Below are 26,776 nucleotides of genomic sequence, written 5' to 3'. Positions count from 1 at the left end.
CACATAAAGAGGAGCACATAAAGAGGAGCACAAAAACAGGCGCACATAAAGAGGAGTCACATAAAGAGGAGCACATAAAGAGGAGTACATAAACAGGAGCACATAAAGAGGATCACATGAAGAGGAGCACATAAAGAGGAGCACAAAAACAGGCGCACATAAAGAGGATCACATGAAGAGGAGCACATAAAGAGGATCTCTCCAGATGTTAACCATTGCCATCTCCGCTGTTCTCTCTTATCAGCTGCTCATTATCCTTCTTCTGGAAATAGCGGCACGTTACATAAAACTTTGTATTGTATATTAACCGATGAGATAAATGGTGTCTGTCCTCAGGAGCTTACACTCTATTATCTATGTAGTGGTGTGTCATGCAGGGAAGCTCCCTATACATGGGACAGGCTGCGGCTTCCGTCATTGCACAATCCAGGAGCAGGACAGGGAATCCCATCCACATGTGAGACTCAGGACTCGGGAAGTTTACTCCTTCCAGTTATCAGAAGAGGAGAACAGGCCATGCTGACGTCTGACTCATGGAGCTGCGTGACGTGGGAACCGGGATGTGTGTAATACTCCGTGTCATGGAGTCCGCGTCATGTGTGCAAGACAGATAATAAATTATTACAGACTTACACAACATAGCAATGTATGAGCAGATGTATACAGAGATTACACACAATGTATATACAGTACACTCACCATATACACTATATACATCACAAAGGAATGTACAGGACTCTTATACTCAGGGTACAGGATAATGACAGGCTGACACTCGGGGTACAGGATAATGACAGGCTGATACTTGGGGTACAGGATAATAGCAGGCTGATACTTGGGGTACAGGGTAATGACAGGCTGATACTCAGGGTACAGGATAATGACAGGCTGACACTCGGGGTACAGGATAATGACAGGCTGATACTTGGGGTACAGGATAATGACAGGCTGATACTTGGGGTACAGGATAGTGACAGGCTGATACTTGGGGTACAGGATAATGACAGGCTGATACTCGGGGTACAGGATAATGACAGGCTGATACTCGGGGTACAGGATAATGACAGGCTGATACTCGGGGTACAGGATAATGACAGGCTGATACTCGGGGTACAGGATAAGGACAGGCTGATTCTTGGGGTACAGGATAATGACAGGCTGATACTCGGGGTACAGGATAATGACAGGCTGATTCTTGGGGTACAGGATAATGACAGGCTGATACTCGGGGTACAGGAGAATGACAGGCTGATACTCGGGGTACAGGATAATGACAGGCTGATACTCGGGGTACAGGATAATGACAGGCTGATACTCGGGGTACAGGATAATGACAGGCTGATTCTTGGGGTACAGGATAATGACAGGCTGATACTTGGGGTACAGGATAATGACAGGCTGATACTCGGGGTACAGGATAATGACAGGCTGATACACGGGGTACAGGGTAATGACAGGCTGACACTTGGGGTACATGATAATGACAGGCTGATACTTGGGGTACAGGATAATGACAGGCTGATACTTGGGGTACAGGATAATGACAGGCTGATACTCGGGGTACAGGATAATGACAGGCTGACACTCGGGGTACAGGATAATGACAGGCTGACACTCGGGGTACAGGATAATGACAGGCTGACACTCGGGGTACAGGATAATGACAGGCTGACACTCGGGGTACAGGATAATGACAGGCTGACACTCGGGGTACAGGATAATGACAGGCTGATACTCGGGGTACAGGATAATGACAGGCTGATACTCGGGGTACAGGGTAATGACAGGCTGATACTCGGGGTACGGGATAATGACAGGCTGATACTCGGGGTACAGGATAATGACAGGCTGATACTCGGGGTACGGGATAATGACAGGCTGATACTTGGGGTACGGGATAATGACAGGCTGATACTTGGGGTACAGGATAATGACAGGCTGATACTCGGGGTACAGGATAATGACAGGCTGATACTTGGGGTACAGGTTCCAGGCTCCCCGTTGACGGTTTGTGGTCACAATATGTCGCGTCTTCCTGTTTACTTGCGCTGGTATTACTGTTATTATCAGTATCTAGTAATGACATTACCAATGAAGCGTTACAGCAGATCAGGTGATGTCATGGTGCCACTTCCTTCCCCCATTGCAGGATATGCGCACATTACCACAGAAGCCACTACCTGGATGTAAGAAATGTCATAATATCCACAACAAATCCATAACATGAGCTCCTCAGGGCACAGCGGATATCTCATATCATTTAGTTACAGGCTCTGTGGACATAAAAGCCCAGGCCTGAGTAAAGTGACATCACTAGGCCCTGAGTGATGATGTCACTGAATATGATGGTTTAAGCCAATCAAAAGTTCAGATGGAGATCCACAGGGCGCAGCCACACTCCGCTGCCATCTTGTCAGCCATGATCTAATAACTCAACTTCTCCACCCCATAGTATCCAGTATGGTGCCCACTGTTATGCCCTGACTGGTAATAACTCTCAGTGCTGCCATGGCCTGTAGTGCAAAGTTCAGCTCTGCATTCCAGTCCTTCCATGGCCTTTAGTAGGATGCTTAGATATCAGCTCTATGTTTAAGTCTTGTCGTAGCCTTCAGTGCAATGCTCTATAACCTAGTCTTGTCATGGCTTTCATTGTGACGCTTGGACAATCGCTCTATATTCTAGTATGGTCACAATGTACAGTCCTTCTGTAGCCCTCAGTAGGACGCTCAGACATTAGCTCTATGTTCCAGTCCTCCTGTAGCCCTCAGTGTGACGCTCAGACATCAGCTTTAGGCTCCAGTCCTCCTGTAGGCCTCAGTAGGACGCTCAGACATCAGCTCTATGTTCCAGTCCTCCTGTAGCCCTCAGTGTGACGCTCAGACATCAGCTCTATGTTCCAGTCCTCCTGTAGCCCTCAGTAGGACACCCAGACATCAGCTCTATGTTCCAGTCCTCCTGTAGCCCTCAGAGTGACGCTCAGACATCAGCTCTATGTTCCAATCTTTCTGTAGGCCTCAGTGTGACGCTCAGACATCAGCTCTATGTTCCAGTCCTCCTGTAGCCCTCAGTAGGACACCCAGACATCAGCTCTATGTTCCAGTCTTCCTGTAGGCCTCAGTGTGACGCTCAGACATCAGCTCTATGTTCCAGTCTTCCTGTAGGCCTCAGTGTGACGCTCAGACATCAGCTCTATGTTCCAGTCTTCCTGTAGGCCTCAGTAGGACACCCAGACATCAGCTCTATGTTCCAGTCCTCCTGTAGCCCTCAGAGTGACGCTCAGACATCAGCTCTATGTTCCAATCTTTCTGTAGGCCTCAGTGTGACGCTCAGACATCAGCTCTATGTTCCAGTCCTCCTGTAGCCCTCAGTAGGACACCCAGACATCAGCTCTATGTTCCAGTCTTCCTGTAGCCCTCAGTGTGACGCTCAGACATCAGCTCTATGTTCCAGTCTTCCTGTAGGCCTCAGTGTGACGCTCAGACATCAGCTCTATGTTCCAGTCCTTCTGTAGCCCTCAGTGTGATGCTCAGACATCAGCTCTATGTTCCAGTCTTCCTGTAGGCCTCAGTGTGACGCTCAGACATCAGCTCTATGTTCCAATCCTCCTGTAGGCCTCAGTGTGACGCTCAGACATCAGCTCTATGTTCCAGTCTTCCTATAGGCCTCAGTGTGACGCTCAGACATCAGCTTTATGTTCCAGTCCTCCTGTAGCCCTCAGTAGGACGCTCAGACATCAGCTCTATATTCTAATCTACTTTTAAAGTACAGAATCTGGAGATAAATAAACTTAGTGGTTTACATTCATCTGATAAATAAATGAACCCCTGGGCATGTAAATATTATCCAACCCGTCTTATTTCATTACTTGTTCAGGGAAAAGTTGTCCTAGACAGAGATTCTGGTTTGTTTTTCCTACAAAATCCATAAACCGCATCTTCCTGGTGCGTCAGCGGAAGGAGACGAGAGAGGAGATGTCCAGACTGGGGAAGGCTACCAGAAGGTCAACAGCAGGGTCATCAAGATTTCATGAACTTGTCTGTCCAATGGCGGTGGCAATGGCATAATATGTGCTCCTCGCCATGTGAAGCCATTTGGTATAGTGACAAACTTCCATGGAGCCTTTCTGTGCAGTCAAGAAGCTTACATCTTCTGGTTGAAATTTTGATGGTCACATGGTTCAGTTGAACTAACAAGTTCTGATAAGGAATCACGCCTATGGTCAACAAGTGGTACTCACTCTACATTTAACTATGGTGGACAGCAAAACAACGTTGGTTACAACAGTGTCTGGCTGAAGTTCCTTGGGCCCCACCAAACAGAAGAGTTCTGGAGGCCCAACCTCCAACCAGCTGCCCCTTGGGAAATACACCTTAGTACTCTTAAAATGTGGTTGTCATCTGCAGGACCATGATTGTGTTATCACCTGGATCCAATAATGTCCGACAGTAACTATTAAGACTCCAGATGGGACAATGTCTCTCAGGCATTGGTGATTTCGGTGAGCATAGAATTGACATTGTCATTAATGGTGGAAGCTAAAGGCAAAAACTATAGAGATAGATCCCTGCAGGGGGGATAGAGTAAGCAGACATTTGGAGAACTCAAGAAAGATGGAGGCCTGGCGACACGTAACACCATCCATATAGTAATATGTAGAGGTCTGGGTGGTTCATTGGTTATCAGTCATACACTGTGTAGACGCTGTAATGGGTTTCGGTCACAGAGGCGAATGACTGGGGCAAAACAATCTAAACTTGTCATTTACCAAATCAAGGGACACAGACGAAGAAGGAGATAAAAGAGTGAAGTAGACTAGACCAGGGTTAAGGGGATATCGTCACTCCTTAGGGAGAGACCACCATGTAGGTGTGTGGAATCTTATTAAGCCATATGCGCTCCACTGAGGGATCATGGGAAGAATATGCAAATCTGTCTTCCATGATGTAAATAGGAAGTGCCTCAGTCATGCAGCCCACTAGGGGGCACTCCCTTTAACATCATGCCCGACTAGACCAGTCATATAAATAATGCCAGTCATTAAGGTTTGGCGTAGACGCAATATTATAGCAAAATGGCCCAAATTAGTAATGTACGAGTGTAAGATACTGATGTCATATGGGATACATATCAGACCGGAGCAATTGTGTAGTCTTATTAGGGTCAGTTTAGTAGTTTACAAAAAGTGGTACTATTGAATATCCTTAAAGGGTTCCTATTAGAGATGAGCGAACACTGTTCGGATCAGCCGATCAAAACAGCACGCACCCATAGAAATGAATGGAATAATTTCTATGGGTGCGTGCTGTTCGGATCGGCTGATCCGAACAGTGTTCGCTCATCTCTAGTTCCTATCTTTCAAACACATTTTTTTCTGAGTAATACGTCGGAATAGCCTTAAGAAAGGCTATTCTTCTCCTACCTTTAGATGTCTTCTCCGTGACACTGTTCCGTAGGAATCCCGGTTTTTGTCAGTTTGCAAATGAGTTCTCTCGCAGCACTGGGGGCGTCCCCAATGCTGTGAGAGAACTCTCTCCAGCGCCGCCTCCATCTTCAACAGCAACGGCCTCTTCATCCTCTTCCTCTGTGTAAGCGGCCATTTTCTTGTGGCCTGTGGGCATGCGCAGTCTGCTCTGCCCGAGGCCTAGAAGTCTGAAACCTACATTGGAAGAAGATGGAGGCAGCGCTGGAGATTTCTCTCGCAGCATTGGGGACGCTGCGAGACGGCTGAAGAGGACGTTGCTGAAGAAGATGGAAGCAGCACTGGAGATTTCTGGAGGCTTCCCCAATGCTGCAAGAGAAGTCATTTGCATACCAACAAAAAACGTGATTTCTACGGAACGGCGGCGTGTTACTCAGAAAAAAAAACGTGTTTGAAAGATAGGATCCCTTTAAAATGTCCACTATTGATAACTTTGTTAAAACAAAGCACACATAAAAAGTCTATCCGCCCCATTTTATTGGAGTCAATATAACGCACCTATAATGTTATCATGGACATGAGGTTATGCTGTGATGACATCATCACTAGCCACTATGGGCTTCCCACATGCCAGGCTTAACAAGACTACGGTCAACCTTTTATTCCAATTCTGTTCCGAGCAGTCAAGTTAATAACTAGAAAAAAACAAATGGCTACAAAAGATAAAAAACAAAAATAATCCAAAAATACAATCAAGCTCCCCCGGCAGAGGAGAGACAGGCGGGTTGAGCTCAGTAGTACTAAGCTGGGAGAGGGGCGAGTAATACAGACATACATTAAAACAGCTGTGTCAGAAGTTGGAAGCGAGCCTCAATCTTTGTTCTCTGCAGCCTTCTGAACTTGGAAGGCTGGATCGTTGCTCACTTAACCCTTTCCGCACTTAACAACTTCCTTTCAGGGAATAGTGGGTTTTTTTTTTTTTTTTTTAATGGGGTCAGTTGGGGGGGGGGGGGGCAGGATATTAATCATCATTTCTGAAAAAAAAAAAAAATCTCCAGTGTCCCCCTTGCGCCTGAGCTACATCAATTTATGTTTAGAGAGAGGAAAAAAAAAAAAAAAGTTCCAGCCAATCTGGGCTCAGCGGAGACAGCTGTTAAATACAGCCCGCTGCGAAATGATCAGTCAGTTCACAGAACAAGAGGGGAACGGGAAGGAGAGTGCACAAGAGAACTGCAAGGAGCAAAGCCAAGACACTTCACAAGATTCTCCAACTTTCTTTTTTTTTTGGGCAAAGAAAATTCATTCCTTATTCTTATCTACTTTACTCCATTCCTGGATTCCAACTCAGGTTTTTTGCAAACTTTTTTATTCATTTTTTTTTCTTTGTAAGAAAATTTGCGGTGGAACAGAATCAGCAAAAACTTGAATTTCTAAGAAAAGGAAATTATTTAAAAAAAACGCCCAGAAATTGATTCCAAGGATGGAAAGATGGATTTTCTCCCAATGAACAAAGTTTTTAGACTTTAAGAGAAATCTTCCAAGTTCTTGTCCTTCTTTGAGCACAAGTTGGTCTCAGTCATATCAGGACTCTTAGTTTGGGGTTTATAATTCTTGGTGCTAAATAGTTTTTTTGGAAATTTGCGGGTTTTTAAATTTTTAAGCACTTTAAGGTTCTTTGTAGATCCTCAGGGTGAGAGCGAAGATGTCCTGCTCAACGTTCATGTTCTGCCTCAGTGTTGTTACTGCTGCTTGGGTACACGTGGTTCTTGCACTTGGAGAGAGACCTCAAGCCGGTTACAAGGAGGAAATTGTGTTTCCGGAAAGACTAAATTCCAGCTTCCGCCAGGAGCAGCCAGGCTGGCCTGGAAATGGTTTTGAGGTATCCTCGGAAAGTCGCCTCACTTTCCGATTCCGTGCTTTTGGTGAAGAATTGGTTCTAGATTTGGAGAGAGATCCCAGCTTTCTCTCGGAAGACTTGACGGTACAATACGTTGGCAGAAATGGACAGTCAGATGCCAATGGTCTCTCCGAATCTGGCAGCTACTTTACCGGTGCTGTAAATTCTGACCCGGAATCGATCGCCGCAGTGAATTACAATGGAGCATCTCTCTTGGGCGTTCTCCAGTTCAAAGGTTCAGAATATCACATTCAACCATTGGAAGGTGGAGGACAAAACAGCGCCGAGGGAGTTGGAGCTCACATCATACGGAGGAAAGTGCCGGAGAAAGGTCATGGACCTATGTGCAATGTTGGTCCCCAAGTGTCCATGAGATTGCCAGGAGAACCCGATGGCAATAATCACTCTGGGAAACACAAGACAGCCTCGCTGAAGAGATCTAAGGTAAGATCACCCAAATACTTGTTAAAATTAACCTTGTGACATTTGTTATTAACCACAGTGATATTAATAAGGATGTTTATGGTAGATACTATGTAACCGGGCAAAAATCAGTTGAGCCTTGTGGTTTGGAAGTCTCACATTATACTTGGCACCCATCTGCCAGACTTCAGCCACCATTGTCTAATACAGAAGGTTGATGATGGATCTAGGTTATTGGGTTGAACCAGGAATAACCTTGTCTGCTCATCCTAATCACTGTCTTGTGGACCAGTCATCTTACACCAAGGTCTATATAGCCATCAACCGCACATAGTGTAGACAGATAGACTAGTCAGCATATATTTTGAGCGTGGGAGGGAACGGGAGATTCCGCCAAGTTTTGGTTGCGTTGGAACTCATGATGGCACCGATACAAGGCAGCTGTGCCAACCACTGCCTTGGTCATCGCTGTAATCCTAACATGATACTCATGCAGCTGAAGTTAAACTAGCAGCATCCACAGTTTGCTATTGGTGGAAGTCTTGAAGGGCGTCAGTCATGACATTCGAGGAGGCTGAGCGTACCTTGGGTCTGATTATTGCCAAAATATAACCTTTTATGGCCAGCAGAATAATATTGGCAAAGGTTGGATATCTGGGGGCAACATTTAAGTTTTGGAGCTGGATATAGCATGTTTTGGGCTGGTCACAAGAGATATCCTATTTCTCTTTAACCTCATCTATGAACATCACAATGTCTTAAAAACTTTCGCATATAGGGGTGCAAACACAACCAAATGTGATGTTCCTGGCAAACGCGAAGCCAGTACAATATTAAATCTACACTGCTATGATCATGAAGAACTTGCAGAGAGCTCAATGTCAGAAAGCTCTTGTAAAGCTGGGTTTTGTTCTTTGTTATTTATCGGAACATACTGAGAAGTCCTTATTCTTTCCAGGAATGTATTCATGTATTAGTGAGGTAAATCGAGGCCCCTTTCCGAAACTGAGATCAGTATTTTTGCCTGGAAGAAAACGTAAGAAGGAAGAGCAAGTGCTAAAGATGAGATCTGGATGTTATTCCAGGGTCATCTCGTAAATGTTACCATCTGATGATGTGAAGATAAGAGACCTCCACCGTATAGGGGAGAGGGGGTGAGGACAGGTAGCGGAGGAACAATAGACTTTGATGTCTCTTTATTTCTGTATCCTGTGCTGGTTAATAGGGACAAGTAATACAAATCTAATGCTGATAATCTTAAGATCCTCTCCGCTCCATGTCCCAACCTGTTCTACATTCCTTTCCAAGTTCCAAGAAACATTTGCTTTGAGCCTCATTCAAGGGCCCGTCAATACAATATCAATTGGCCCGGTTGCAGCTCTGGGCCCTGACAAGGGGTTGCCGGACGTCTGCCATATTTGGTCACGCTTTGTTTAGCTTTTGGATCATTGCCTCTCTTTCTTTCTTGGCCAGCTTGGCGGGGTCCAGTGCCATGGCAAACATCTGAAGCTTGCACAGGTGTATGAGGACACAATGAGAACGTGTCTTGAGATAAGAGATTTGGGCTGGGATGACTGATGACGTGAATCCAACCGTAGAATGGGAAGTACCAATCTGGAAGATAATCTATCAGGATTTGTCAGCAAGCACTTCTTAGATCTCCAGATGATTATGTTTATATACAAGAGCATGCTGGAGCTTAATAATACGAGATTGACTGGAAATCACCAACAAGTGGTGACATATCTATATAATCTATAGTCATTGTACTGACGGGTTCATACATCTATGCCCAAAGGAATAATACTCCTACTAGTATTTATATTTTGTACATAGGAGTATTATAGTAATTATATTCTTGTACATAGGAGCAGTATTATAGTAGTTATATTCTTGTACATAGGAGCAGTATTATAGTAGTTATATTCTTGTACATAGGAGTAGTATTATAGTAGTTATATTCTTGTACATAGGAGGTAGTATTATAGTAGTTATATTCTTGTACATAGGAGTAGTATTATAGTAGTTATATTCTTGTACATAGGAGGTAGTATTATAGTAGTTATATTCTTGTACATAGGAGTAGTATTATAGTAGTTATATTCTTGTACATAGGAGGTAGTATTATAGTAGTTATATTCTTGTACATAGGAGTAGTATTATAGTAGTTATATTCTTGTACATAGGAGCAGTATTATAGTAGTTATATTCTTGTACATAGGAGGTAGTATTATAGTAGTTATATTCTTGTACATAGGAGCAGTATTATAGTAGTTATATTCTTGTACATAGGAGGTAGTATTATAGTAGTTATATTCTTGTACATAGGAGTAGTATTATAGTAGTTATATTCTTGTACATATGAGTAGTATTACAGTAGTTATATTCTTGTACATAGGAGCAGTATTATAGTAGTTATATTCTTGTACATAGGAGGTAGTATTATAGTAGTTATATTCTTGTACTTAGGAGGTAGTATTATAGTAGTTATATTCTTGTACATAGGAGTAGTATTATAGTAGTTATATTCTTGTACATAGGAGCAGTATTATAGTAGTTATATTCTAGTATATAGGAGCAGTATTATAGTAGTTATATTCTTGTACATAGTAGTATTATAGTAGTTATATTCTTGTACATAGGAGTAGTATTATAGTAGTTATATTCTTGTACATAGGAGTAGTATTATAGTAGTTATATTCTTGTACATAGGAGCAGTATTATAGTAGTTATATTCTTGTACATAGGAGTAGTATTATAGGAGTAGTATTATAGTAGTTATATTCTTGTACATAGGAGCAGTGTTATAGTAGTTAAATTTTGTACATAGGAGCAGTATTATAGTAGTTATATTCTTGTACATAGGAGGTAGTATTATAGTAGTTATATTCTTGTACTTAGGAGGTAGTATTATAGTAGTTATATTCTTGTACATAGGAGTAGTATTATAGTAGTTATATTCTTGTACATAGCAGTATTATAGTAGTTATATTCTTGTACATAGGAGTAGTATTATAGTAGTTATATTCTTGTACATAGGAGTAGTATTATAGTAGTTATATTCTTGTACATAGGAGTAGTATTATAGTAGTTATATTCTTGTACATAGGAGCAGTATTATAGTAGTTATATTCTTGTACATAGGAGCAGTATTATAGTAGTTATATTCTTGTACATAGGAGGTAGTATTATAGTAGTTATATTCTTGTACATAGGAGTAGCATTATAGCCTGAGCCCAACGCTCTTCAACATCTATATCAATGAACTGGCTACAGCCCTGGAGGCCTCACCAACCCCAGGCCTCACCCTGAACGACCAGGAGGTGAAATTCCTGCTATACACCGATGACCTCCTACTCCTGGCCCCCACCAAGAAAGACCTCCAAGAAAGTCTGTCAGTGCTGGAAAAATTCAGCACCACATGGGCCCTACCCATCAACCAGAAGAAGACCAAAGTCATGGTATTTTAGAAGAAAGGCCACAATAAAGCCTCCACCCCACAATTCACACTGAACGGCTCCACACTGGAGAAAACCAACAGCTATAGCTACCTGGGGCTGGAGCTCAGCCAATCAGGAAGCTTCAAAGCAGCAATAGAAATCCTTAAGGCAAAAGCCTGCAGAACCTTCTACGCCATCAGAAGACAACTGTACCACCTCAAACCACCGGTGAGGGTCTGGCTGAAGATATTTGACGCAGTCATCTCCCCGATCCTTCTCTATGGCAGTAAGGTTTGGGGCCCGGCCACGTACCCAGACCAGTCAAAGTGGGATTCCAGCTCAACAGAGAACTTCCACCTGGAGTTCTGCAAATACCTGCTCCATGTCCATCGCAACACCTCCAACATGGCCTGCAGGGCAGAGCTAGGCAGACTCCCCCTATGGCTCACCATACAGAAGAGGGCGCTAGCTTTCCAGGCACATATCCAGGGGAGCAAGCCCGACTCCTACCACCACCAAGTATGGCTAAGCCACCTGAGCAAACCAGACACTCACCAACCGAACAACAGCCAACCACCAAACCAACAACACCAACAGATGATAACCAAGGCCAAAATAAAGGCGACCACAGAGGCAAACAGAGAGCGGTACATTGAAGAATGGAGAAACGAAATAAATAACTCCAAGAAACTCACCGTGTACTAATCCCTACAAAGGAACTACACCATGGCCACCTACCTGGAGAGAATACCCCACCCCAAACACAGACAGACCCTGAGCCGGTATAGATTGAGCGCCCACAACCTGGAGATGGAGACGGGGCGATACAGGCAGACGTACAAGCCACGGGAGAATAGACTGTGCCAGCACTGTGACCAGGGGGCCCTAGAAGACGAGACCCACTTCCTGCTATACTGCACCAAATACTCAGCTGTGAGGGCCGTCTACTACCAAGGACTCTCTGCCCACATCCCAGACTTCATATCTGCAGACGAGAAGAGGAAACTCTACATCCTACTGGGAGAAGAAGAGGCCACTGTGATGATCGCTGCTCAATACGTGTCCAGCTGTCACCAAATAAGAGGAAGATGAGACTCCACAGACTGTTATATTTATCCCAATACACCCACCCCACCCCCCCATATAGCAGTCACCAATTAAGAGGAAGATGAGACTCCACGGACTGTTATACCCCAAACCACCCACCCCACCTCCCCACATAGCGGTCACCAACTAAAAGGAAGACGAGACTCCATGAACTGCTATACCCCAAACCACCCACCCCACCATACCCACCACTCACCCACCCGAATCCAACTCCCCCCCACACTCTACTAGCTTTGGCAATGCCAAATATTTATTCGGACGTGCCAATAAAGCTTGTTTGATTTGATAGTAGTTATATTCTTGTACATAGTAGGTAGTATTATACTAGTCATATTCTTGTACATAGGAGGTAGTATTATAGTAGTTATATTCTTGTACATAGGAGGTAGTATTATAGTAGTTATATTCTTGTACATAGGAGTAGTATTATAGTAGTTATATTCTTGTACATAGGAGGTAGTATTATAGTAGTTATATTCTTGTACATAGGATGTAGTATTATAGTAGTTATATTCTTGTACATAGGAGGTAGTATTATAGTAGTTATATTCTTGTACATAGGAGGTAGTATTATAGTAGTTATATTCTTGTACATAGGAGTAGTATTATAGTAGTTATATTCTTGTACATAGGAGCAGTATTATAGTAGTTATATTCTAGTATATAGGAGCAGTATTATAGTAGTTATATTCTTGTACATAGGAGTAGTATTATAGTAGTTATATTCTTGTACATAGGAGTAGTATTATAGTAGTTATATTCTTGTACATAGGAGCAGTATTATAGTAGTTATATTCTTGTACATAGGAGTAGTATTATAGTAGTTATATTCTTGTACATAGGAGCAGTGTTATAGTAGTTAAATTTTGTACATAGGAGCAGTATTATAGTAGTTATATTCTTGTACATAGGAGGTAGTATTATAGTAGTTATATTCTTGTACTTAGGAGGTAGTATTATAGTAGTTATATTCTTGTACATAGGAGTAGTATTATAGTAGTTATATTCTTGTACATAGGAGTAGTATTATAGTAGTTATATTCTTGTACATAGGAGTAGTATTATAGTAGTTATATTCTTGTACATAGGAGCAGTATTATAGTAGTTATATTCTTGTACATAGGAGCATTATTATAGCAGTTATATTCTTGTACATAGAAGCAGTATTATAGTAGTTATATTCTTGTACATAGGAGGTAGTATTATAGTAGTTATATTCTTGTACATAGGAGTAGTATTATAGTAGTTATATTCTTGTACATAGAAGCAGTATTATAGTAGTTATATTCTTGTACATAGGAGGTAGTATTATAGTAGTTATATTCTTGTACATAGGAGTAGTATTATAGTAGTTATATTCTTGTACATAGGAGCAGTATTATAGTAGTTATATTCTTGTACATAGGAGCATTATTATAGCAGTTATATTCTTGTACATAGGAGTAGTATTATAGTAGTTATAGTCTTGTATATAGGAGTAGTATTATAGTAGTTATATTCTTGTACATAGGAGCAGTATTATAGTAGTTATATTCTTGTACATAGGAGCATTATTATAGTAGTTATATTCTTGTACATAGGAGTAGTATTATAGTAGTTATAGTCTTGTACATAGGAGTAGTATTATAGTAGTTATAGTCTTGTACATAGGAGCAGTATTATAGTAGTTATATTCTTGTACATAGGAATAGTATTATAGTAGTTATATTCTTGTACATAGGAGTAGTATTATAGTAGTTATGTTCCTTTACATAAGGCAGTATTATAGTACATTAGTTGTATTCTGCACTACTTATCAGAGTGTGATAGATATTACAGGAGAATGTTTCTTTCTCTGTCCTCCATCCGGGGTACAGTTAGATTTCTTATTTTTTAGGGTCAGCCTTAAAGATCTTGTATGATCTGATTTACAGAATTATATTTGAGGATGCAGAAACCAGATGGTTTATCTCTATAACATGGAAGGGTGAACGTTGAGTCTTTTGGAATAATAAATATGGCAGCCTCCTGGGGTGATTGATCCAGACGGAAGGACAGTAGTAGACATCCCACTCGACAAGGAAGGAAGGAACCGGTCAATAAAGAAGGTTCTTAACCTGAGTCATTGAAGTCTCCCACTGACTTCTGTCTGGGCCTATTGTGGGGGCCGATAGATGGAAAACTGACATGTCCGCGTCTCCAGGAGCTTTGAAGAGACTCGGGTTGTTTGGGTACAAGCCAAGGAATGTAAGGTTACGTTGGTTAATGCCTTTACCACAGACCTATTTTTCCTACAATCATCCGTTTTCCAGCAAGAGTCTACCAAGACGTTTTTTCCATCTTAACCCAGATATATGAGTAAAAACGGAAAACCTTATTACAGATGCAGTTGTTCCAAGAGGGATTTTCCTTGCTAGTGTATTATATCCAGACTTGTCACGCTTGATGGGAGTTGTAGTTCTCCAAGAGCTGAAGTGCCATAAGTTGCAGGATACCTTTCTGCAAATCCTCCATCTACTGTAGATTAGTGGTCTCAACTTGTGGTTTACCAGTTATTGCATGACTACAATTCCTAGCATGTTACCTGGGTATGCTAGGAGTTGTTTTGTAGCAGATCTAGGGAGGTGGTATATATATATATGGCACTACTGTATTGAAGGGGCCTATAGGTCCGTCCACACTGATTGAGATCCCTTTCTTCCCTGCATCTTGTAGCGCCTACTTCCCCTTAGTCTTGATTTTCTAGAAATGTGATCTTTGGAAACAATCTCTGAATCGGAAACTATCGCCTTCCCAGCTCTGTCTTGCCCAGCAGAAGAACAGCACAGTCTGACCCCGCCTGTAACTTGCTAGCCTTGGCAGTTCCACCACCATGAGATTGGATACACTAACAATGTTGTACTTTTCTGGTCGTCTCCCAATAAACTGACAATGTGAAGAACTCTCGGCTGCGGCAGCGCCATTCCAAAAAATATAAAAATGCACTGGCGCTGGTTCCAAGGTAGCCATCTTCCTGGTTCTGTTGACTCCTTCCAGAGCCGGTTCTTCATGTTATCCTTATTGTTTGAGGCCTTACGGTCATCTAGGTTGGATAGACAGAGTAGTGGCTCTTAATGTTCATGACTCCCAGTTGCCTCCTTCTCAACACACCCAAAGATTATTCTACATGCTGTTTTTGCATCTTCCCCTCCTCGATTTTTCGCTTCCTTTTTTCTCAAGCTGCCGGTTTTCTTTCCCCATAACACGTTGCTTGAATATCAGGGTCCTACAAGTCTGTGCAGCATTAAAGGGTAAGCTCTTGTATAAGAGATAAAATATGCTTTTGTGGCAAAGTCTGAAGAGAACAAAGTGAGAGTGTAAACTATAATATGAAGAAGCGGCTGTGCTACAGGAGATAACGTAAGCCTGTGCAGCATGATGTGAGTCTCCTACAGTGCAGGGAGACAAGTTTGTTTAACATGAAGATGTGGTCTCTTCTGATACAGATAATACAAGTCAGTACCATGAAGTGGCAGTCTCCTATAGAGCAGGGATACAACTCTGCATAACATCAAAGTGAAGGAATATAGTTTTAAGTGTACACAGCCACGGCTGAGGAGTTAGACATAGGTAAGGATCAGAAAGCCAGACGCATGTATAGGCTCTGTGACATGGCGGTATAATTATAGAAGTTTCTCTTGTGTTGGCACCAGAGCACAGACAACAGCCTTGAGTGGAGCGTTGCCAGCCATCACTCATCATGGGGTCCAAACATGAGGCTCCGATGTATGATTGCTTACTCAGTCAACCTATACCCCCCCCACCCCAGACGATGAAAGAATGAATGTTTTCTTTGTATGTCTTGAAGGAAGGGGTAGAGTTACCGTACAATGCTCAATAGGTGAACAGCATCCAGGACCAATGACCCATAAAATCCTGTGATGAGCGACAATGCAGCATAAATGGGATAAGGAGCCTTCAAGGAAATGAAAGAGAGTCGAAGAGGAAATAAGTCCCTGTTAGTCTTTTGTCTAGGTAACTGTACCGTATCGATAAGATCTCCAGCACGGCCGCTCAAGGCTTCTTTCACCGTACTCTACATTTTCTCAGTCTACGTTGTATCTTGGCCGTAGCTTGAAAGGAGACGTCTGATAATTCTTGGTAATGGCCATATCAGAACACATCTCCTTCCAAGAAATACCCTTAGAAATTGAAGCCGAGTGACATGAAATGCAACAAGGTCCAGACAGTAATTTTTGGGGCTTTCAGGAGGACCAGTACATCCTGTACACATCAGTTGTCCTCCTCTTCGATCCCACATCTTACGCATTGTTTATGTCACACATGGTGAGGACATCCCGCTAATACTTTACTTGCGCAAGATATGTGGAGATGTGAATATAAGCAGCCGGCAGGATTCACAAGCTTTTTCCAGGAAGCTGTCATTGTATAAAAACAATGGGGGATAGATTAGTATTAGGAGAACCCACTTTGCTGTTATTTGGGTATCTGCGTTGAGCGTCGGCGATGACTTACACAATGTCGGAAAGTGAGCAGGAACACGTCAGCGATGATGTAATGCTTATGGATGGAGCTGTAAATTCCAGGTCTAAATCTAAGAATCCCCCCCTCTCCCCCTTCATCCACGTTCTTGGGATTAAGGCCTTTCTACGGTCATAACTCATATGTTCGGCATTGCAACACTGTGTTCCTATTATCTGCTCTCTAAATATCTGTCTATTCTCCAAGAGTCTTCTTGTAACCCTTGCCTTGCTGGAGAAACACCAGAGAGGCCAACTCAAGGTTCCTTAAGCGTGGCGTTGGAAGACTTATAGCTTATAGGAGAATTTCACCTTGATACATAGTGGAAAGTGGTGACCATATTTGTTATAGGTGTTCTTTATTAAATCATGCTCTCTCTCTTATGTTCCATAGCGCTTTGCATCTGTTCCACGCTACGTCGAGACCCTGGTAGTTGCGGATGAGACAATGGCAACATTCCACGGTGCAGGCCTCAAGCGCTACCTGCTGACGGTCATGGCGGCTGCAGCCAAATTCTTTCGACACCCAAGCTTGAAGAATCCAGTTAACGTTGTGGTGACACGGCTCGTGGTAATAGGCAGGGCGGACAAATCCAACACCTATGGGGGGCTGAAGATGACCACAAACGCTGCTGAGATGCTAAGGAACTTCTGTGAGTGGCAGAAAGGTCTGAACAAGGCGAACGACTCTGACTCTGAACATTTTGACACAGCCATTCTTTTCACCAGACAGGTAAGTGGTTAACATGTCTTGTACACCAGTCACAATTCTAAGAGTTTCTATGAGTTTGCACTATATATAACAGAATAGCGTGTATATTGACTGTATATTCTGTTAACAGAACCTTTGCGGAGTGTCCACCTGTGATACGCTGGGGATGGCTGATGTTGGGACAGTCTGTGATCCATCGCGCAGCTGTTCCATTGTGGAGGATGATGGCTTGCAGTCTGCTTTTACCGCTGCACATGAACTTGGTAAGTTGAAGGTCAACCATCAACAAGATGGCTGCCAAATCCTATTTTTCTTCTATGGAATTAATCATGATATTGATGAAGTCACCATAGTAACATACCATCTCTTATTCACCATAGGACATGTCTTCAATATGCTTCATGACAACTCCAAACCATGCATTGATCTCAACCGTCCAGCAAGTAACACTAGACATATGATGGCACCAGTCATGTCCTACGTAGACCCAGAGGAGCTATGGTCACCATGCAGCGCCAAGTTCATCACCGACTTCTTGGACAATGGAAATGGTGGGTATTATGGTCCAACAGTGATGACCCTATAGATACTATAGACACTAGTAATCAGTAACGTCTCCACCAAATTCTTGGAGTTTATGATGTCAATGTCTTAAAAATCCCCAAAAACCTCTTAGGAAGATATTGACATATTTCTTTGCTCTTCAGGTCATTGTCTTCTGGATAAGCCTCATGCTCCGCTTCGGCTACCCGTTCCCTTCCCGGGTAACGACTACGACTCCGATCGTCAGTGCCAGCTGACCTTTGGGCCAGACTCTCGGCATTGTCCCAACTTGCACACTCCCTGCTCGTCCCTGTGGTGCACAGGCAGGATAGACGGTCATTTCATGTGCCAAACTAAGCATTTCCCTTGGGCAGACGGTACCCAATGTGGAGTAGGCAAAACCTGTATGAATGGGCGATGTATCAACCGTGTGGAGATGAAAGCTTTTAATGTAAGTACTATGGACTTCAGTTGACCATGCGTCATGTGATAATCAACACCAAAGACCAAAAGCAAACATTTGTCATTGTTTTTTGGCAGACACCAGTTAATGGAGGCTGGGGTTCTTGGGGTCCTTATGGAGAATGCTCAAGGACATGTGGAGGTGGAGTGCAATTTTCTCACCGTGAGTGCAACAAACCCGTCCCTCGGAATGGAGGCAAATACTGTGAAGGGAAGAGGACACAATATCGATCCTGTAATACCCAGGAATGCCCTACTGGCAATGGTGAGTAGAAATATACTACCTACCAAACAAGTTTTTGAAAATATACTAAATTATTGATGTAGATGGCGCCGGGATTCTAATTGATGGCGGTAATGTGAACAATCTTTTCTTTACATTTTAGCACTGACCTATAGAGAGCAGCAGTGCGCCATTTACAACCACCGAGTAGACCTCTTCAAGGGCTTCCCCTCTCCGATGGACTGGGTACCACGTTACAATGGAATTGCAGAGAAAGATCAGTGTAAACTCACCTGTCAGTCCCGACCTTTGGGATACTACTATGTTTTGGAGCCAAGAGTAAGTACCAAGACTATGTTCAAAGTTTACTTTATTGCACTGAACTCCAGTTACATACAAAGCTGAATTTCCAATTCTGGTGATTGAAACTTGGAATCTTTTAGCAGCACCTTGTTGACAATCCCACCTCTAGTGGTTTAGCTGAGATAGAGTGACCCAAAAAGCTGGTCTTCAATATATCAGGGCTGTGAACTTGGCTTTGGATGTGAACAGAGTAATCCTTAGTATTAAGCCTTAAACGTAACTCACCTGTTTTTTCCCACAGGTGGCAGATGGCACGCCATGTTCTCCTGACTCCACCTCAGTATGCGTTCAGGGACGCTGTGTCCATGCTGGATGTGACCGTGTCATTGGATCCAAGAAGAAGTTTGACAAGTGCATGGTGTGTGGAGGAAATGGTTCTGCCTGTACCAAGACGTATGGATCCTTTACAAAACCCCGGTAAGAAGTCACTGCTTCTGCTTCATTTCCTCCTCCAACTTTTGTCTCGGCTACATAGGATCTAATTGGTCACCCCTATAATCATCCACTTCCTTTAGACCTCGCACCACAAGCTGATGACATATACATGATAAGTTGAACATGTAGTCTATAGACCTGACCAGGGCAATGTACGGCCCGCGGGCCACATCCGGTCCTCTGACTGGTTCTGTCCGGCCGGCAGAGGTTGTGGGATAAAAGTAGATGCTGAATGGAAACTCCACTATAGGACCTGTGATGACGTCATCACAGGTCCTTTAGCTCTCTAGGATAGGCTAAGACTTGTTAGTGGGCGGAGCCACACAGGACAGTGTGTTTGCTGTTACACAGAAAGAGCAAGCTGCCGGGAATTGAGACTGAAGTCCCATGGGAAATATGTTGTGGTTGCAGCCATCTTGGTTGCCACACAACTGTAATGACTTTTTGAACAGAAGATGATGACTCAAGAACTTTTAGTAATTTCCCTCTTTACCATTCTATTTCAGATATGGCTACAATGACGTGGTTACTATCCCTGCCGGTGCAACCAACATCCTGATCCGTCAGAACAGCGGCTCATCCTCCACCAGTGATGGGGTCTACCTGGCTTTGAAACGTCAAGACGGATCTTACGCTCTCAATGGCAATTACATCTTGGTGCCATCTGAATTAGATGTCAATGTTGGAGGAGGACTAACCATAAGATACAGCGGAGCTACGAAATCCATGGAGACTATCGTAGGACGCGGACCCCTGAAAGAGTCCTTAACTGTTCAAGCTTTGGTTGTAAGTGACCAGAGAGCACCACGTCTCAAGTACACCTTCTTTGTCCCCAAACCAACCACACGTTCAATCCAACCCAAGAAACCAGCAGAAGACTGGATGAAACGAAGAGCACAGATTCTTGAAATTCTGAGGAAGACAAGACATAGCCAAAAATAGGCAAAGCTTAACACTGGGACAGTGAAAACCAAACCAACAAACTTAATTTAGCCTTGTTATATTAGGCTGGAAAAATGAAGGTGTTAAGAAGACGCAAAGTCTTCAAGCTGGATACAAGAACCTTGCTTTCATAAGTATCCTGGTCCAAATTGGGAGGTAACTTGGCCATGTAATGGTCGTACCTAATCTGCTTTGTTGGCTCATAGAGCCCATAATCATCCAAAGACTTGTATTAATGGGTGATCAGTGGTGGTACAGACGCCTCTCGATGGAAATCTCAAAAGAGCCTTGAAGACTCTTGTACAGAAACAATAAGACTCCTACAGTAAGCCAGTGATGATGGCTGGTCCACCACTGGTGGCTTTTCCCGAAATGTCTTTCTCTTGGCTTTTAACTTTCCGCGGACATTTCTTTACATCCCCTATGAACTTTGAAGGCTAAAGGTATGAAGGGGACCACTCAATCGCTGAGGAGGTTGAAGGACTCATCAAGAAACTCTACGATAGCTGGTTTTGAGGAGCCGATTCCTCATTTAGGACTGAGAAGTAGGGTCTGGATACCCGAAATTATTTAATATGAACATTAAATAAATATATAGGATAACTATGTTGATACCAAAACTTTGAGGAAACCCATGAGAATGCTAGTAGCTGTCCCCATAATCTCAGAGATAAGGGGTAGGCCAACAGAAGGTGTTGATTATTTGAGGAACCTAGGAGGTGTCTAGTCAAGAAGTAATAGTGATAGGTGAATGGAAAATGGTCATAGTAGAAGGATTTCTGATGGTTGAAGAGCCTGACCCCGATATTGGGTGAACTTTAGGATTGGTAGCATCTCAACTCATGAGGTCTACCATGTAATACAGTGAAACCTCTTTGAGATAACCATCTAAAATGGTCTGGGCAAGTCTTGTCCAAGAGGTGGTCTTTCGGAGAGGTTTCAATGTACGTCTGTCCTGTTGGCCTCATTCATGGTGCTTCACCCATACAATGTCCTTTAGAGAGTAGGTTGCCTCTTCAGGTGAGAGACATGAAGGTGCTATAGATGTTTTCACTCCATGAATGGACACAGAGCTTCACAGAATCAAGACTAGAGCTGGATACGGGTCAGACCTGTTCCTTGGAACATACCAAGCCTTGCAATGGTGCTAATGTTACCAGAGTATGTAGTTACAAAGGTCTGAATTAGCAAATGGGCACACAAGTTAGCCAAAAGTCTGTATAAGCAGGTGTCTCCAACTAGCTGGGGCATAATGCTCCTGCTGGTGGACTACATGACCCCTTTTAGACTTTTGGCACGATGTGGCCCACTGTGCACACCTATTCTATTCTATTTATGTATTTATTCTTGTTATATGATCATTTTATGGTACAAGATGCCCTGGAAACTGCAAAACATTGTATTTATGGCTACAGGTCCAACCAGCAGCTCTCGAAAACCACCAGTCAACTAGACACCGCAGTAGGACGCTTTCCGACACCCTAACTCATTGGATAGTCACACCCATACCATACCCCTTACTGGAGCATGAAGCTGCACATAGTCCCATCATATGATTCATGCCCACGACCACCAGAATTAGACGATCTCTAGGACTCACTGACTCTCAGGAGCCCCCACCACCACCGGCACCTTCTCAAGGCTTCTGCAGACCAGATGCTCCTCCACATGTTGTAGTTCAGTGACCCACAAGACTTGGCACCATAAGCTCCAGATCCATCAGCCAGACACTGGCTTTAATGAATTAGGGATAATCACACATCTAAAGCGTTACTTCAATGACAATGCGGCTTGTGTCATGTGACCACATAAAGCGGAGCATTGAGACAACGCGGTGCCACCAAGTGGCTCAGTCTGTGTATGGTAGAACATTGCAAAGAATTAATAAATACATTGATCTGAATGGCTAAATGCCAAACAGCACCCCCTCCCATCAGAGCAGGACACTACTCACCTACTGCACATAGTCAGACAACAACCCTCCTATCATGGAAGGTAGGTACCCGCAATCTGCAGCCTCAGACAAAGGAGATGGGGGGCTCAGGTCTGGGACAGGTTAAACCAATCCTCTAGTCGGCGACTAACAGCGATGATGTTTTTATATAATTGTACTTTTTTTTCTATTGTTAAAAATGCACAAATTTATTTAAAACCTATTTATATAAAATAAGAACGAGTCGCAGATTATTGTGTCCTGTGTAATGTATCGCGCTGAGAGAGCGGAAAAGATAAATGGGATAGATCGATAGATAGAGAGAGCGAGATAGGAGATAGAGAGATAGATAGATAGAGCGAAATAGATAGATAGATAGGAGATAGATAGATAGATAGATAGATAGATAGAGCGAGATAGGAGATAGAGAGATAGATAGATAGATAGGAGATAGATAAATAGATAGATAGATAGATAGATAGATAGATAGATAGATAGATAGAGCGAGATAGGAGATAGATAGATAGATAGATAGAGCGAGATAGGAGATAGATAGATAGATAGATAGATAGATAATACTGCTCCTTTATGGTCTAGCTGTGTAACCTCCTATTGCAGTGTCTGTTGTCTGTCAGGTGTGAACAGGCACGGACAGGTATGAGGGCAGACAAGGCTCCTTATGTTCTATGCAGACACCCAGCAGTCCTACGAGTGGGCACAGACCTGTAGGCGCAGTGTGAATTATGCCCTGCCCCTCCCCCGCTCTACCAATTATATCTTCTACTACCCCAGGACAGTTGGGAATCACCCAGAAGGGAACAATGGCGCTCATTATCCGAGTCTGGGAAGGCTGGCTATATTACTGGTGCCATTACGTTTCATACTTGTACAGGATACAACTTTTCCAGTGTCCTGAAAGGTAAATCCTCCTAAGAGCTGCGGCATTGGTGATGCAGGAGTTAATGAGTGCGTGTGGCCCCGCTGCTGTTGTTGTTAGTAATACCCTCCACATGTCCTGCAGCACTGGGGGGCCACATGTCAGGCATGGAGGGCCCCGCCTGCTGAGGCCCAGCGCAATCTAATCCCTCAGTATTTACAAATGTGAGGCCGGCGGATGAGGAGTCACATCTGGACCTGCAGAGAAGTAAGAGGGACGCAGCATGAAGGCCTTAAAGGGCCGGCACACTTACACCACACGGCCAGAGCTGGCCTGACCTGGATGTCCAGAGCAACCAACCAATCAGCATGGAGAGCTCTGATTGGCTGCTGTGGATGATAACCATATCTGTAGTCAGCAGCCATGTCTTCTGCTAGTCTCAGTATACACGCCGCACCGGCCTACCTATTACTATAAGATGGGATACCTTTTACTTCTCAAATGCTCCGCCCTTTAAATATAGGACACGCCCCCAACCTATTCCAAGGCAACTGGAAATACTGCAGGATGCCCTGCAACACGCGGTCATATAATACAGGTCACACCCCAGATCCCCCTATACACAGACCCCCACCCCATTCTATACAGACTGCAGAGGCCTCCCCATAATATACAGACCCAAGACAAGACCCCTCCCCATAATATACAGACCCAAGACAAGACCCCCTCCCCACAATATACAGACCCAAGACGAGACCCCCTCCCCATAATATACAGACCCAAGACGAGACCCCCTCCCCATAATATACAGACCCAAGACGAGACCCCCTCCCCATAATATACAGACCCAAGACAAGACCCCCTCCCCATAATATACAGACCCAAGACGAGACCCCCTCCCCATAATATACAGACCCAAGACGAGACCCCCTCCCCATAATATACAGACCCAAGACGAGACCCCTCCCCATAATATACAGACCCAAGACGAGACCCCCTCCCCATAATATACAGACCCAAGACGAGACCCCCTCCCCATAATATACAGACCCAAGACGAGACCCCCTCCCCATAATATACAGACCCAAGACGAGACCCCTCCCCACAATATACAGACCCAAGACGAGACCCCCTCCCCATAATATACAGACCCAAGACGAGACCCCCTCCCCATAATATACAGACCCAAGACGAGACCCCCTCCCCATAATATACAGACCCAAGACAAGACCCCCTCCCCATAATATAGAGACCCAAGACAAGACCCCCTCCCCATAATATAGAGACCCAAGACGAGACCCCCTCCCCATAATATACAGACCCAAGACGAGACCCCCTCCCCATAATATACAGACCCAAGACGAGACCCCCTCCCCATAATATACAGACCCAAGACAAGACCCCTCCCCATAATATACAGACCCAAGACAAGACCCCTCCCCATAATATACAGACCCAAGACGAGACCCCCTCCCCATAATATACAGACCCAAGACGAGACCCCCTCCCCATAATATACAGACCCAAGACGAGACCCCCTCCCCATAATATACAGACCCAAGACAAGATCCCCTCCCCATAATATACAGACCCAAGACAAGACCCCTCCCCATAATATACAGACCCAAGACGAGACCCCCTCCCCATAATATACAGACCCAAGACGAGACCCCCTCCCCATAATATACAGACCCAAGACAAGACCCCTCCCCATAATATACAGACCCAAGACAAGACCCCCTCCCCATAATATACAGACCCAAGACGAGACCCCCTCCCCATAATATACAGACCCAAGACAAGATCCCCTCCCCATAATATACAGACCCAAGACAAGACCCCTCCCCATTTTATACAGACCCATGACAAGACCCCTCCTTATTTTATAGGCCAGACCCCTCTCCATTTTATACAGACCCCAGGCCAGGCCCATCGCCCATTTCATACAGACTCCTGGACAGACCACTCCCCATTGTATATAGACCCCAGGCCACTAGGGGGGGCTCAGATATACAGGTGGCACCCCCTACAGCTCTCTATAGACTGAGCCCAGTGGTACAGGTATTGTGCACCAGGTCAGCTCTCTGCAGTGCTCCCTGCTGGTAGACTTTGGTAGTACATGGAGGAATTGATGGCTCTTGTGGCTTTGATATTTTGAGGAATCTCACAAATATTCCAGGAGACGAGTAATTTATATACAGAGAGGTATACAGGGTTAAGATGAGAGTCCAGAATCTAGGATTTCCATTCAGGAGTGTGGGAAAGCTGAGTCATACCCCAGTGGGGAGGGATAATGGAGGTCATATAGCAATTATAGATATGAAACCAGTGGAGTAACGTTGTGGCAATTCACCTGTGTGTAAACAGGAGCCTGGACCTAGACAGAGTGCTTACATAAACAGCAGGGTAGGCCCGGACAGCCAACCATGGGGAAACCAAAAACATGGCTGCCTGCGGGGCTGGACTGGACTCTGCTACACTTGTGGCTCACTATAAGATAAGATAATAAGATAAGATAATCCTGTAATAGTCCCACAGTGCGGATACTCAGCATGTTACAGCAGCCTAGTAATACAGATACAGGATAATACACAGTAATATATTACAGGACACACATATGCTGAGAAGAGAAGATATACTAGGAGTCCATAGCAGCTAAGGAACAGAAGAAGAAAGAAGGAAGACTTCAGGGTCGTTTAGTTTCCTGTGCGGAGTGTCTTCGCTTGGCCTGATGTAGATTATACAGCCTGGTCACGGTTGGAAGGAAGGACCTGCGATAGCTCCTTCTCACACTTGGGGTGGAGCAGACGGTCACTTACACTGCTGCCAAGTCCCATCAAGGTCCCATACATGGGGTGGGATTTGTTCTCCCGCATGGAAGTCACCATGGACAGTATCCTTCTGTCACCCACCACCTGTACTGGGTCCAAGGGGCTCCCCAGGACAGAGCTGGCCCTCCTGATCAGCCTGTCACGTTTATTTCTGTCCCTGGTTGATATACTGCTCCCCCAGCAGGCCACACCGAAAAAGATGGCTGAAGCAACCACAGAGTTGAAGAAGGCCCTAAGAAGTGGCCCCTGGACTCTGAAGGCCCTCAGCCTCCTGAATACAATCTATTACTATCTGTTATCAGCCATGTCAGGAGGGGAGAGGCCGACTGTAGGACAGGAGAATACAATCTACTACTATCTGTTATCAGCCATGTCAGGAGAGGAGAGGCCGACTGTAGGACAGGAGAATACAATCTATTACTATCTGATATCAGCCATGTCAGGAGGGGAGAGGCCGACTGTAGGACAGGAGAATACAATCTATTACTATCTGTTATCAGCCATGTCAGGAGAGGAGAGGCCGACTGTAGGACAGGAGAATACAATCTATTACTATCTGTTATCAGCCATGTCAGGAGGGGAGAGGCCGACTGTAGGACAGGAGAATACAATCTATTACTATCTGTTATCAGCCATGTCAGGAGAGGAGAGGCCGACTGTAGGACAGGGG

The 26,776-nt window shown here is 44.1% G+C and overlaps 1 protein-coding gene and 1 long non-coding RNA gene across 2 annotated transcripts in view; one reads left to right on the top strand and one right to left on the bottom strand.

Annotated features, from left to right (window-relative positions):
* Window positions 1-26,776, bottom strand: part of LOC142214380 (uncharacterized) — a 572,210-nt gene that overhangs the window by 5,652 nt on the left and 539,782 nt on the right. The window lies entirely within an intron of this gene.
* On the top strand, window positions 6,914-20,493 carry ADAMTS4 (ADAM metallopeptidase with thrombospondin type 1 motif 4). Its single transcript, XM_075283307.1, has 9 exons — window positions 6,914-7,760; window positions 17,180-17,518; window positions 17,628-17,760; window positions 17,878-18,048; window positions 18,205-18,491; window positions 18,581-18,767; window positions 18,889-19,064; window positions 19,330-19,505; window positions 20,030-20,493. The coding sequence occupies exons 1-9, from the start codon at window positions 7,122-7,124 to the stop codon at window positions 20,463-20,465; spliced, it is 2,544 nt and encodes an 847-aa protein (XP_075139408.1). The 5' UTR covers window positions 6,914-7,121; the 3' UTR covers window positions 20,466-20,493.

The sequence above is a fragment of the Leptodactylus fuscus genome, chromosome 7 (assembly GCF_031893055.1).
Source record: "Leptodactylus fuscus isolate aLepFus1 chromosome 7, aLepFus1.hap2, whole genome shotgun sequence".
Classification (NCBI taxonomy): Eukaryota; Metazoa; Chordata; class Amphibia; order Anura; family Leptodactylidae; genus Leptodactylus; species Leptodactylus fuscus.
Note: the sequence above shows the minus strand (reverse complement) of the source record. Positions and strands in the feature narration are given on the sequence as shown.